At 41.5% G+C, this 12,641-nt stretch overlaps 1 protein-coding gene across 5 annotated transcripts; it reads right to left on the reverse strand.

The window, feature by feature from the left end:
* Nucleotides 1-3,747: 3,747 nt before the first annotated feature.
* On the reverse strand, nt 3,748-11,553 carry prkag3a (protein kinase, AMP-activated, gamma 3a non-catalytic subunit). 5 transcript variants are annotated; one of them, XM_066661749.1, is made up of 13 exons: nt 11,261-11,553; nt 11,140-11,176; nt 10,568-10,686; nt 10,198-10,279; nt 9,984-10,042; nt 9,172-9,232; nt 8,385-8,439; nt 7,248-7,374; nt 6,824-6,989; nt 6,278-6,315; nt 5,041-5,187; nt 4,637-4,730; nt 3,748-3,934 (listed from the first exon to the last, which is right to left on the reverse strand). In XM_066661749.1, exons 1-13 carry the CDS (start codon nt 11,438-11,440, stop codon nt 3,879-3,881), a joined length of 1,221 nt encoding a protein of 406 aa, XP_066517846.1. In that variant the 5' UTR covers nt 11,441-11,553; the 3' UTR covers nt 3,748-3,878. The 5 variants fall into 5 exon arrangements, 2 of the variants coding, with proteins under 2 accessions (XP_066517846.1, XP_066517847.1); XR_010800440.1 differs by having other exon boundaries at nt 3,750-3,937; nt 4,557-4,730; XM_066661750.1 differs by having other exon boundaries at nt 3,750-3,934; nt 9,187-9,232.
* Between the last annotated feature and the right edge of the window lie 1,088 nt (nt 11,554-12,641).

A 12,641-nucleotide genomic window follows, 5' to 3' on the forward strand; every position in this document is an offset into this window, starting at 1 on the left:
TTCTGAAAGGACATAAACAGATAGGCAAAACTGGCCTATGAGTGTCACATATATAACACTTTCCAGTTTAGGGTCACGGTGGGTCTAGAGGCTACCTGGAATCACTGGGCACAAGACAGAAACACATCCTGTCTTTCACAGGGTGACATATACTCACACCTATGGACACTTTTGGGTCATCAATCCACCTACCAACATGTGTTTTTGGAGCGTGGGAGGAAACCGGAGCACCCGGAGGAAACCCACGCAGACACAGGGAGAACACACCACACTCCTCACAGACAGTCACCCAGAGCGGGACTCGAACCCACAACGTCCAGGTCCCTGGAGCTGTGTGACTGCGACACTACCTGCTGCACCAAACTGCTGCCCCAAAAATTCAAATAAAATTATTTCTATTTCAATTTTGCAGTTTCATAAATGTCTGTTGATATTTTATTTAGACTGCGGTGAAAATGTAATTCCTCGATTGGGTTAACATTTTTCCTGGGAGCATGCAACAATTGTGTAAAAATATTAAATAAAATTGTGGCATTGGTCCTGCAATGATTGACTGAGATGGAAGGCTGTGAAAATTAAAAATGCAATCTGCTTGGTTTGCATTTTCACAATTTTCCATAAAATGGACCAATTGGGGCTGAAAACGTAAATGAAAAGTGGAGAGGAGATGTTTCCCATTTGAATTTTGTCATGTTTCTACCTTGGTTTTGAATTTGAAAATTACATTTCAAAGGCATTGTCACTTGAGTGCAAATGCATATTAGGAAATACTTAAATTATCATTTAGACAGCAGATGTTGTTGCAGGATCACATAAAATAATGTTAATTCAAATAGGGAACTTCATTTTTATTTAAACAAAGATACGCATAAAGCATGCAAATCTCATTGTAAATTAAATAAACATAAGGATATGAAATTGCAAATGCAAACTGAATTATTGAATTTTAAACACAAACTTGAATGTATGAGTGGGAAATTTTAATTCAATCGTAGTATTACACTGACATTTTGCATACTACATTTTCATTTTAATATTGCTTCTGAAATGCTTCCATATTTTCAGTACCTAGACTAGCATACAGAAACCTAACATTAACAGATGTGTTTTCTAGTTTCTATAACAGCATGGATAAAAGGGAAACATTCTTTTTCTGAAACCATTTTCAGATCACTGCTGTATATCTGGTCTAAGCTGGTTCTCATGTCAGAAACTGATTATTCACTTGGAGGAATACAGCAAGTTAAAGTCTGATTATAAGTTGAGTTGCTCTATAAGGTAGGTGGACATTACTAAAATGGAAACAAGTGTAGGTGCGCTTGAGTTCTTTTGAATGTCACATATATAACACTTTCCAATATAGGGACAAGGGATTTTTATTAAATACATTTTATTAGTGGAAAAAACTAAATTAGGACACATAGATACTGACTTGAGTGTCTCCAATTTACAGTGTGAACTCATCAGTCCAGCACAAAGTGTCTCCACTCCTGAATCCTGCAAGTCATTGTAGCTGATGTCAAGTTCTTTCAGGGAGGAGTTTTCTGACTGTAGAACTAACTGCACCATGTCATAGGACTCTTTACTGAGTTCACACACTGTAAGTCTTTAAAAGCACAAAAATACAATAAATGGGAAATATAACAAAAATATGTTTTATTCCAGTTGTATAAAATTCTAAAAGATCAAAAACTAGATTATCAGTGACACTGACCTGAGTGTCTCCAGTCCCTCTGAGAGCTCCTTCAGTCTTGAATCCTGGAGGTAAGTGTAACTTAGATCCAGTTCCTTCAGAGAGGAGTTTTCTGATTGCAGAGCTTTACACAAAGTGACTGACTGTTCAGTGAGATTAATACCCTGTAATCTGTAAAAGTGAAAAGAAAGAGTGTCTGCATTTACGCGTCAACCACATTCCAGTCAGGTTCCATTGAAGTCAGTGAATCATTTATGTTAATCCAGACTGTGTGTGTTCACAGTTTTTTAATATTTAACAATTTGTACATATTTTTTTCAACTATTGAGGGAATAGTGAGAATTGGATAAAACTGAATCTGTACATGATTGTTTGGCTGATTTGTGGAGTTTTTTTTAATTTGGCGAATGTGGCAGGGGGACAGAAATTTAATAGTTTGCTAAGTGATCACATGCTAAGACATCTCATATAACTGAGGCAGCTTTCACAAAGCCAGAGAGAATCAGCAGAGTCACAGAGAGAAACATCCTCCCTGAAAGACAAGTTTATTACTGATTAGCACAGATTTCACCTGTCCATCAGATCCACAAGTTCACACTGGTGGAGTTTTCCAGGGGTGGACTCTAATTAATTCAGTCTCACCAGGGAGATCCTAACCCTTTAGAAAGTTTGCCTTTGGACACTGATATTACGATTTTCTTAAAACACAAAGCCCTTTCTAAGAAAAAAAGCCAAAACACAATGACTTCTAACGTAATGAGTAGTCGTTTTGTGTTGACTACACAAAACATAGGCTAGTTATATTACTTAGCTTGATTTCCATGTAAAAACACGTAAAGTGGATGAATGAATGAATAAATGAACAAATATTGGGTGTACAAATAAGTTTTAAAGTGTTTTTGTGTAGTGCAATTCAAACTGCAATTCATAATTTAATGAAAGAACACACCCTGGAGGGGGCGCCAGTCCTTCATGGGGTGACACACACACACACACAAACATACACCTACAAACACTTTTGAGTCTTCGATCCACCTACCAACGTAAACCCACCAACTCGGAGCTGGACTTGGACCCACAACCTCAGGTCCCTGAAGTTCAGACTGAAGGGTTATCAGACTTGATCTTTTTTTTCCTGAATGGCATTTAACCAGAAATACAGAAACAAGTCAAAACCCATTCCACTCAGGTCCCACTCCCATCACTGAAAACTCAATTCTCAAATTGAAATCCAGGACAAACACATGAAGCAGTAATAACACCCATTAGAAATCAGAGAGCAGTTATCTGATTCTGAATCTTTCACAGGAATCTTCTGTAGTTCAGCTCTGTCTTTATGAGGAAACCCAGTCCTACACCAGAAGGAACAAGGCTGTCGGATGGTGGGCAATTTATATCTCAGGGGACAGTTCTATTCACCCAGCTTCGTAATATCACAAGGTAAGGTAGATCTTTTTATTTATTTATTTTACTTAAATTAAAAAAAATGTTTTTAGCTTAAAAATAAATGTACAAGTTTTTAAAAAATTCAATAGAATTTAAATTCCGTTAAACATTTTTGAGTGCATTATTTACTCATTCATTAATTCATTCATTTTCTGTAACTGCTTCACCCTGTTCAGTTGGTCCACAACCTTCAGGGAATCATTGGGTGCAAGAGTGTCGTAAGTGTGAGTGAATGTGTGTGTGTGTGTGTGTGTGTGTGCCCTGACAGCAAGGAGACAGCGGACCACTGTTCACCCACTGAGCACATAGTTGGAGGTCCACTAGTGTTTTACACAGCGTTTTCTGGGCGGACCATTGGTGATTAAACAGAGTTTTAGACAAAATACCACATTTTAGCACTTTTCCATTCACAGACCAATTTACATTGTTTACCTTCATTAGGTTATTTTTGTTATTCTTTATAAATAAAATTAATAAATAATTTAAATCAGCACAGTGTCAACATTTTTATCATTTAATCATTTAATATCAGTCTTATACTCATTATTATATCTCTCAGAGTTGTTGGTAATATTTGTATTAGTGTGTTTTCACTTCAACCACCACATCTGTTATTTAATTTATTCATAATTTATTCACAAAAAAATAGCATCCCAGCACACCAGCAGTGAAGCTCTGTACAAACTTACAAAATATTATATACAGTAATCAAGACTAGACAAATCCATTACATTCTTCTTCATTCTGGAGTGGGATCACCGTGATTTAAGTTCTCTGTGGGGTCTGCTGCAGCACCTGAGGAGGAGAGAAACATGAGATACAGAACATGACATCCACAAAGAACATACCCCACATCCCCAAGAGGATCCAGACCCTCTCACTTGTATTAACTCCTCTCATTCCTGAGTGGGACAGTGTGGTGTATGTGTGCTGGAGTCTGAGGTCAACATGTTCAAAGCTTATTCTGGGCTAGAGGGGTATACATTTCCACTCTGGGGCACTGACTGTGCAGTAATGCAGCTCCCTCTAGGTGGCACAAATGGCATTGAATAACAAAGACATAAAGACAAAAACTGGTAATATTTCAGACCCTTCAGAAAAACAACAACACAATTTTCAGATTCATACATTCAGAGGATGTAAACTGCCCAGATCTGTCACATCTGCTGATGGACACCTGTGCTGGCTAGTACTACTGGCAGTGATAAGGGGAGAAGTGGCTAATAGGGCCAACAATTCGACCACTACAGCCCATGGGAGCCCCTTCAAAGGTAAAATTTCATGCGGTAAATAAACACTGTTCTAAACAGGTCCCTACCACAAATGTTTCAGCAGAGTGAGAGACAGAAGAGCTCAATTATTATAGTCACAATACAGATGAAAAAAATAGTGTAGCCCTAGTATGTTCCAGCCTACCTGTGTGTGTGATGATAAGTGACTGTATGAAGTGAACACGGGGTCTGTCCCTGTTGGGCTAGGAAAGCAGAGCGTCTATACCTGCTGGAGAAAGAACTACAGCCTGCAGGAGGTCCGATAGAGAGATGATTCCTCGCACCACATTATCCCGGTCCACCAGAACCAGCCTGTGGACCTGAGGGAGAAGATAGGCATCAAACAAAGACCCTCTCTGAAGCAATGACAGAGTATGCACTCTTTGTCTTATTTATTCTATGGCCTTTCATCAGTGGGCCTCCATATTTTTGGGTGATGGACCACTCTCGATGTGGTAAATTGTTTAGAGAATGAGGAAAAGAAGGGGCAGATACACTTCGCATCAACAGATGAGCCACTATCTGCAATTGTATACTTTCTAAATACAATATATCAATGCCATAACAGAGATTGCTTCGTCTTTATCTCCAGTTGAAACAGAAAACAAAGCCGAGAAGAGTCTCACTTACCTCCGCCTCTACAATACGGTCAATAATAGTCTCTAAAGTCTCATCCGGGTAACACTTAATAACTCCTTCGACGAAACAGCGGCGTCTCCTCACGGCCTCCTGCATCGTCATGCTCAGGTTGTTGTAGGTTTTCTGTGCCGCCAGGTTCTGCACAAACAGCAGACTTCATTACGATAAAACCTTGAACCACATACTGTCCCCTAGAATTCAGAAAGATAAAACCACTCTGGCCATAAACAAATGTTAAAATATCTTCAAATACCTCCACTAGGAAGTGGAGAATGGAAATTAAAGACATTGTAGACATTACAAACCTCTAAACAAACAGTGGCCGAGTCAAAAACCACTGAGGATACTGTTGATAATGAGAATGAAACATTTCCCATTGAAAGTTATTCTAAATGCAACTTGCTAATAGCATAATAAAATGAATACTACAGTATAGTTAAAAAAAAGATTCTAATCACAACCTATCTGAAATATTGAACAAAACATCTACAAATTCAAAACATACTCATACAGCACCCTAAGTTATCTGTGATCTAACTGCGCCCTCTTGTGGAGAATCTTCAGTTTGCTAAATGTGAGTGGGTTACTGATAATCAGTTCTCCCCCAAGCCAACAGAAGTCGATGTCTTCAGCCTGAGCTAATCCTCCAAGCCACCAGAAGTCACTCTCCCCAGAACAGTATATTTGCTTCACCTGTATCTAGTTATCAACTCATCTGTTTGAATATTAAAGTTCACTGTTTTGTTCATAGAGTTGCATCGTATTGTTTGACCTCTGTCTGCAGTTGTGAGTATGCTACATTTCTTACTTTGACTTTCAGGTTTTTGGGTCATTATTTTTGTGTGGGGAAAGTAAAAAGTAAGTTAAACAATCATTAAAAAAAGAGAAGAATGCTCTGCAGTGAGTGCTGATGTACAAAGCGCTAAAACAATCACAGATGTTTTGCCGCTTTATGAAAACACACCAGACAATTGCAGACATTCCACAAGATCTGTCCATGAAATGGGAATTCATGCATCCAGAAATCTAAGCAGATCTCAGGTCAGAGTCATGCAGCCCTATCAGTGACTGTCCTGTTATTAATGTGGATAATACCTCCACCATTTTTCATTCCATACGGCAATACCAATTATATGCATTGTAACTGTAATATGATGATATTTGCCCACATCATGCTGGTGAATGCACTGGTAAATGTCTGTAAAAACAAGCACTATGTTTTACTTACAATCACGTCAAACCTTGAGTAAAGTGCAACCACCTTTCCTGAAAATCACAAACACAAATGATCTCAGCATCAACAGGGCCCTTTCTCTGTGAGACTAATACTCTGGAGAACGTTTTCCAAGTGTTGCAGCAGCTAGAGGCAGTTATGATGACATGAAATAACAGACACCATGAAAATATATCTGTATATGTGCTGTGTTGATGCAATGAATTGGCAAAAAACAACAGATGTCTGTCTGATTACTTTCTTTCTTACTCATTTTCCATGAGTGAAGCTACTGTGCCAATAAACATTAAATAATATTAATAATAATTACTATATATATAAATGTGTGTGTATGGGTATATATAAGATGATGTGCCACTTGGTATAATTTTGAAGCAATTTTATTATCCAGAGAGTGCCTTTCCCATGTCATGTTGGTTAATTACGAGCCACTAGGTGTCAGTGTAACAGCTGTTTCCTGAAGTAAAGAATCATCACTGGAGACAATCACTGGTCTCTGACTCTGAAGTCTCTGAAGCGTGTAAACTTTTTTAAACTTACTTTCTTCATCAACCACTGGCAGAGCAGAAACCCGTCTCTCCACAAAAATGGACAGAGCGTCGTACACAGTGGCCGTCTGCTGGACTGTGGCGATGTTCCTGAATGTTCCCACTCCTGCTTCCTTTATTTTTCTTTGTAAGAAGCAAGGCTTCGGGATTGAAGTTCCCTGCAGATGTGCAGAACACGTACCCAGAGAATTAGGGGAAGTATGAAGGTGTATGTAAATATACAAGGATAAGCAACGCCCCCTACTGGAGACTCTCAGTATCAGATCATAACAAGAAGTCCATGAAGAGTGAACCACTATAAAGTTTACTCCAAGTATTTAAAGCATTAAAAAGTACAAATACTGTTTGGTGTCTGTGAATGCGGACAGGTGTTTCTAATAAACTGGCATGTCAATGCACAACTACGTCAAACTTACAAACAGGTAGAGGAACTTGAGGATTCTTTTGTGTGTCAAAATGTGGAGGACGTTTCCAGACTGGGGGTCAATGACAGGCAGCCGGTGGATCTTGTGCTTCAGTAAGGAGTAGACAGCATCAAAAAGACTGAGGACAGAGAAGAAGAAATGTATTTAATTGTTTATATTTGACGACATGGGCGGCACGGTGGTGCAGCAGGTAGTGTCGCAGTCACACAGCTCCAGGGACCTGGAGATTGGGGGTTCGATTGTGATGAGTTTGGTGTGTTCTCCCCGTGTCTGTTTGGGTTTCCTCCGGGTGACTGTCTGTGAGGAGTGTGGTGTGTTCTCCCTGTGTCTGTGTGGGTTTCCTCCGGGTCACTGTCTGTGAGGAGTGTGGTGTGTTCTCCCTGTGTCTGTGTGGGTTTCCTCCGGGTGACTGTCTGTGAGGAGTGTGGTGTGTTCTCCCTGTGTCTGTGTGGGTTTCCTCCGGGTGACTGTCTGTGAGGAGTGTGGTGTGTTCTCCCTGTGTCTGTGTGGGTTTCCTCCGGGTGACTGTCTGTGAGGAGTGTGGTGTGTTCTCCCTGTGTCTGTGTGGGTTTCCTCCGGGTCACTGTCTGTGAGGAGTGTGGTGTGTACTCCCCGTGTCTGCGTGGGTTTCCTCCGGGTGACTGTCTGTGAGGAGTGTGGTGTGTTCTCCCTGTGTCTGTGTGGGTTTCCTCCGGGTCACTGTCTGTGAGGAGTGCGGTGTATTCTTCCTGTGTCTGTGTGGGTTTCCTCCGGGTCACTGTCTGTGAGGAGTGTGGTGTGTTCTCCCTGTGTCTGTGTGGGTTTCCTCCGGGTCACTGTCTGTGAGGAGTGTGGTGTGTTCTCCCTGTGTCTGCGTGGGTTTCCTCCGGGTGCTCCGGTTTTTCATCCCACAGTCCAAAAACACACGTTAGTAGGTGGACTGGCGACTCAAAAGTGTCCGTAGGTGTGAGTGAATGTGTGTGTGTTGCCCTGTGAAGGACTGCTGCTTCCACTGAATGTTATACATAATGTACATATGTTGTGTACCTCAACCATAAACGAAAAACACCATTAAGAGTGAGTCAGATTTGTGAAGCTGAATTTACATTCATCATAAAAGTCTCTTTGTGGAAGGTGATCTGTCGTTACCTTGCGTCCGGTGAGATGCTGATGAGGCTTCCTTCCTGATACTTCAGGTAAACATCTGGAGAGAGGTAGAGACAGACAGGAGAGGAGTGAAGGATAAAGGAGAGGACTACATTCAGAGGTAACAAAGCGAAGGCTATGTAAATAAACAAGGCCTAATCAGCTCCGGTCCGGGGGCTGGAGTCCAGCACAGATTGAGTACGATGAAAAAAAGAAACGATGGGAGTACCCAATGAAAACTATTTTTCAGGGTGAGAATTACACCCTGCCTGTCAGCAGGTGGTCACTGTTTCGGGTCAATGCAGGTTCCATAGTATTACAGTCACTACTGTATCTTGCCTCCCTCATTCAAGCTGTTGTTTCTGCCTTTTCTGGGGGGTCCTGACTTCTACATCACTCTAGGATTCCTGATGGATGTCTAAGATATTTGAGCAATGCATCCTGGGTATTGTAGTTAGTGAACAAAACATGATGAATACACATTTTGTCAAACAACACTACAAAACTGTATTAGCATTTACTATTAACTTATTTAATATCATGTGAATAAATCAGATGCTTTATAAGCAACTGTTAACCCTTAGCAAACTCTAGAAGCAAGATTCAGACACTAAACGTCTTGGTTGATGAACTACTTTTTGAATATGGGAGACATTTTTAGTCAAATCCAAAAATGAAAGAGGAATCCCACCCAACCCATTCACTCTCTGCAGGACTGGAGAAGACTCACGCAGTGTTTATTTCATACATTACATCACCACAGATGATCAACAACATGCAGTTCATTTACTTTGAAATGAATCACCTCTCCATGTATCGATCTTGTGCTCCTCCAGCTCATAAATCTGAACCTTTAAAAGGGGAACAAAACAGAATGAGGGAACAGTGTTGAGAAGCGAAACACTTATGCTGCTTTTCCACAGCATTGTACCTACTCAACACGTCTCTACTCAACTCTTGCTTTTCCACCAGGTGAATCAGGTCCTGGTTCTGGAAGCGGGTTCTTGTTTATTGGCTGTTCTCTCGTGGTTCAGAGCGAGTCGAGTAGGGACTAAACCGTGGCGTGTAAACCTTGCAGAGCGCTGATCGTCCAGAGAGAGTCGTCACTCTACGCCACGCAACGCAGACGACCAGCACCAACTCTCTATCTGTAAAATCTCCAGCTGCAGCAGAGATCACGTTTGTTTTTATCCGACTCACGACGGCAGCTCGTAAAATGACGCCGTGGTCTTTTGAAGAGGTTCGAACGCTCCTTGGATCGGTGGCCGACGAAAGAATCCAGCGAGAGCTGGACGCTGCAACAAGGAAGGAACAAACTCTACTGATCTGTCTGAACTGATGACGGAGCTGTGTTCAGTCCCAAACAACAACAACACGCCGATACACCATGAGTAAACACCGCTTAACGTTACCGCCGCCATTGTTGTGGTTTCCAAAGCCCACTGTTCCCCTTAGAGATGGGGTTTTGAGACAACACTGAATACATTTTAGGGGGGAGCTGTGAGAGTGAAAAACCAACCAGGGACCAAAAAGAGAGTCGAGCTGAGTAGAGTAGGTACCATGCAGTTGAAAAGCACCATAACTGTTGACCTATTTACTGACCATTGGGGACTTGTAGTAGCAGTGAAGGATGTTGATAAAGTCTGTGATGGTGAGCATCCCTGAGAAAAGGGAAAAGGAAACAGTAAATTAGTAAATTCAGAATCATTTGGCAATAACAAAACAAAGAGTGGCCTGAGTGTTAGTGAACGGGTTGATACTGTGGGAAGCTGAGTGGGATTTTCTTTAAGATCTCAGGGAAAAGTTCTGATCTCACCCACAAATCTCTGGAGATTGCTGTTCCACAGCGGTGCTGCCCTTAAACCATTCGCCACCAGCGCGAAGAAGGCTTTCTTTACCTGGTAGGAGGGATGTAAAGACAGACAGATGGACAGACAGACATCATTAATTATTACCTACTGCCATTTCCACCCTGCTCCTTTTTCAGCAGCTTCACACACACAATGCCAGTGGACAGCTCAACACTTTTGGAGGAGAATGCTAACTGCACAGTCAACAGATGCTGTATAAATACACTACTTAAAGCTGCAGTAACTACAAAGCAGATGAGCAAAATAATGCATCTAAAAATGTCAGAGACCATGTAATAATCTAGAAAAACTAATTAAAGTCTCTAAGACTCATACCTGCAGAGTGGTGTCGAAAACTACCAGTTTGCAGCTGGTGGGAATGGCATCGTAGCAGCAGTGATTCTTCATGAAGGTCAGGTAGGACTCTGCTGCAGGGTCCACTGCTTCTTGATGTTCTTAAAGAAACATTTCAGTACAAATATGTGCTTGTTAATTTGTTGTGCTAGGGTAAGTGGGTCAGACACAGCAGTGGCTGCTGAAGCTTTAACCCTCTCAGTGTCACTGCTGGACTATGCCAACAAAAATTTCCCAGCTGAGAGCGTCCTGTGTCCACTGATGACGGCCTTGAGGACGACCGACACACACTGTGCAGCGACAGATGAGCTACTGTCTCTGACTTTACATCTACAAGGTGGACCACTGAGGGAGCAGTGTCTCACAGAGTGGACAGAGGGTTTAAGACTCCAGCAGCACTGCTGTGTCTGATCCACTCGCATCAGCACAACACACACTAACACACCAATCTTCTCTGTGAGAGTCCCGAACAATAAATGCCACACAAAAATACATTTAATCTCTGGAGTGGACTTAAGAGAAGCCAACTCTGAAGAAAGTGGTGTTGAACCTACCTGCAAAATTCACACCGTGGCCCTCAGGAGACACCACCTGTTCAACAAAACAACACTGTAACATGAGGCCAGTGCTGTGGACATGTCTTTCCGTTTCTGCTTCAGAAAACTAAAGTCTTACCTGCTCTGTGGCCTCCATTCTGGGGAGGAAGGAGGGAGCTGGAGACTGTACTGAAGGAGTGTGTATGTGTGTGTTTGACGAGGGTGTATGTGGTCTTGGACCGAGCTGAATCTCCGAGGCTCCATCCCGTTTACCCGTGTGTTTAACCCCGGGTTCGGAGACTAATCGCGCAGTAAACATGACCGGTTTGACTCTGTCTGTCCCACCGAAGGCTTCCTCAGGTTATGGCCATATTTAGCACTCGTCCTCAGGGATATGTGACCCGAGGGTGGGGCGCGTTCCAATCAACACACTCGCACCCTAACCAGGGTGCCTATCTAGAAATATTAGCTATTTAAAGGGGCAGTGTGGCTTTTTTTAAAAACCATTTAAAATGAGCAAATTATTATGTTACACTTTTCTAAAGAAGAATGAAACATGTTAAGAGTTTATTGTTCAATTTAGGTCCCCAAAGTGGTGGGGTGGAGGGAACGTACTTCTGCAAAATAAAGGAATACTTGGTAAGTTTGGGCGTTTAAAAGTTGCCATATGTCTGTATATCTTGTTAAATTCACATTAAAATGTTTACATATAAAAAAAATATATAATATCCTAAAAACATTCCATACCTGATTTACAGCCTTCTTCATTTGCGTACTCTCGTCATTTTGACCCAGGGGTCACACAGAAGCGTTTGGGGGACACCTGTTGTAAAGGGTCCTCCACTTTGGGCAGCTCTATTGCTGGAATCATGGGCTGTGTCCCAATACACAGTTTTTTAGTGCAGAGAACACCACTCACAGCTAGTGTTAAGAGAATGGACTGTTTAGTGTATGATAGAGCACAGACACAATATAACTGTCGAGTACAAGTGAGTTAATAATGCAGTGACAGAGGTCCTCTGAGCTCTAGGGTATGTGGGGTGAAGGGAGGAAAAAAACCTAACATTTTATATATATATATATACATTAGTTAATATTTGGCGCCGCCTACTGGGGAAATATAGAAATCAAATATCAAAATATGTTGTAGAAGTGGGATTAATTAATGTAAAACTATGATATAATGTATGTAATTTTGGTAAATATTTTCCCCATTAATAGAAGTGCCCCAGTCACTCACAATGCCACCAACCTGAGAGGGTGAGCCTATCCCACCTTCTGCCAATGACCACTTCGTTTCAAACTGTCGCTAACACAGCATCAATGAAGAGCTCAATACACTTGGATACACCGTCCAGTTCTGACTAGCATCCCCACTAACCCAAAAAATTGTGACCCTTAAGCTGTTGAAGTCCCAGTCTGAGTTTTGTGTGTTAAATGATATTGTCGCTGTCCAATGAAAAACCATGTAAAATAGGAACTTTCCAGAGCTTCCAATGGAAGTTAGTGTAAAAGAAAAG

This window comes from Hoplias malabaricus, chromosome 2 (genome assembly GCF_029633855.1).
Source record: "Hoplias malabaricus isolate fHopMal1 chromosome 2, fHopMal1.hap1, whole genome shotgun sequence".
NCBI lineage: Eukaryota > Metazoa > Chordata > Actinopteri > Characiformes > Erythrinidae > Hoplias > Hoplias malabaricus.

Coding starts and splice junctions, on each gene's coding strand:
- prkag3a (XM_066661749.1), bottom strand. CDS start 11,440: ATGTTTACTGCGCGATTAGTCTCCGAACCCGGGGTTAAACACACGGGT. Junction 10,043..10,197: donor CAATCTCCAGAGATTTGTGG/GTGAGATCAGAA, acceptor CCCTTTTCTCAG/GGATGCTCACCATCACAGAC. Junction 3,935..4,636: donor TGTAGTTCTTTCTCCAGCAG/GTATAGACGCTC, acceptor TCTCCTCCTCAG/GTGCTGCAGCAGACCCCACA.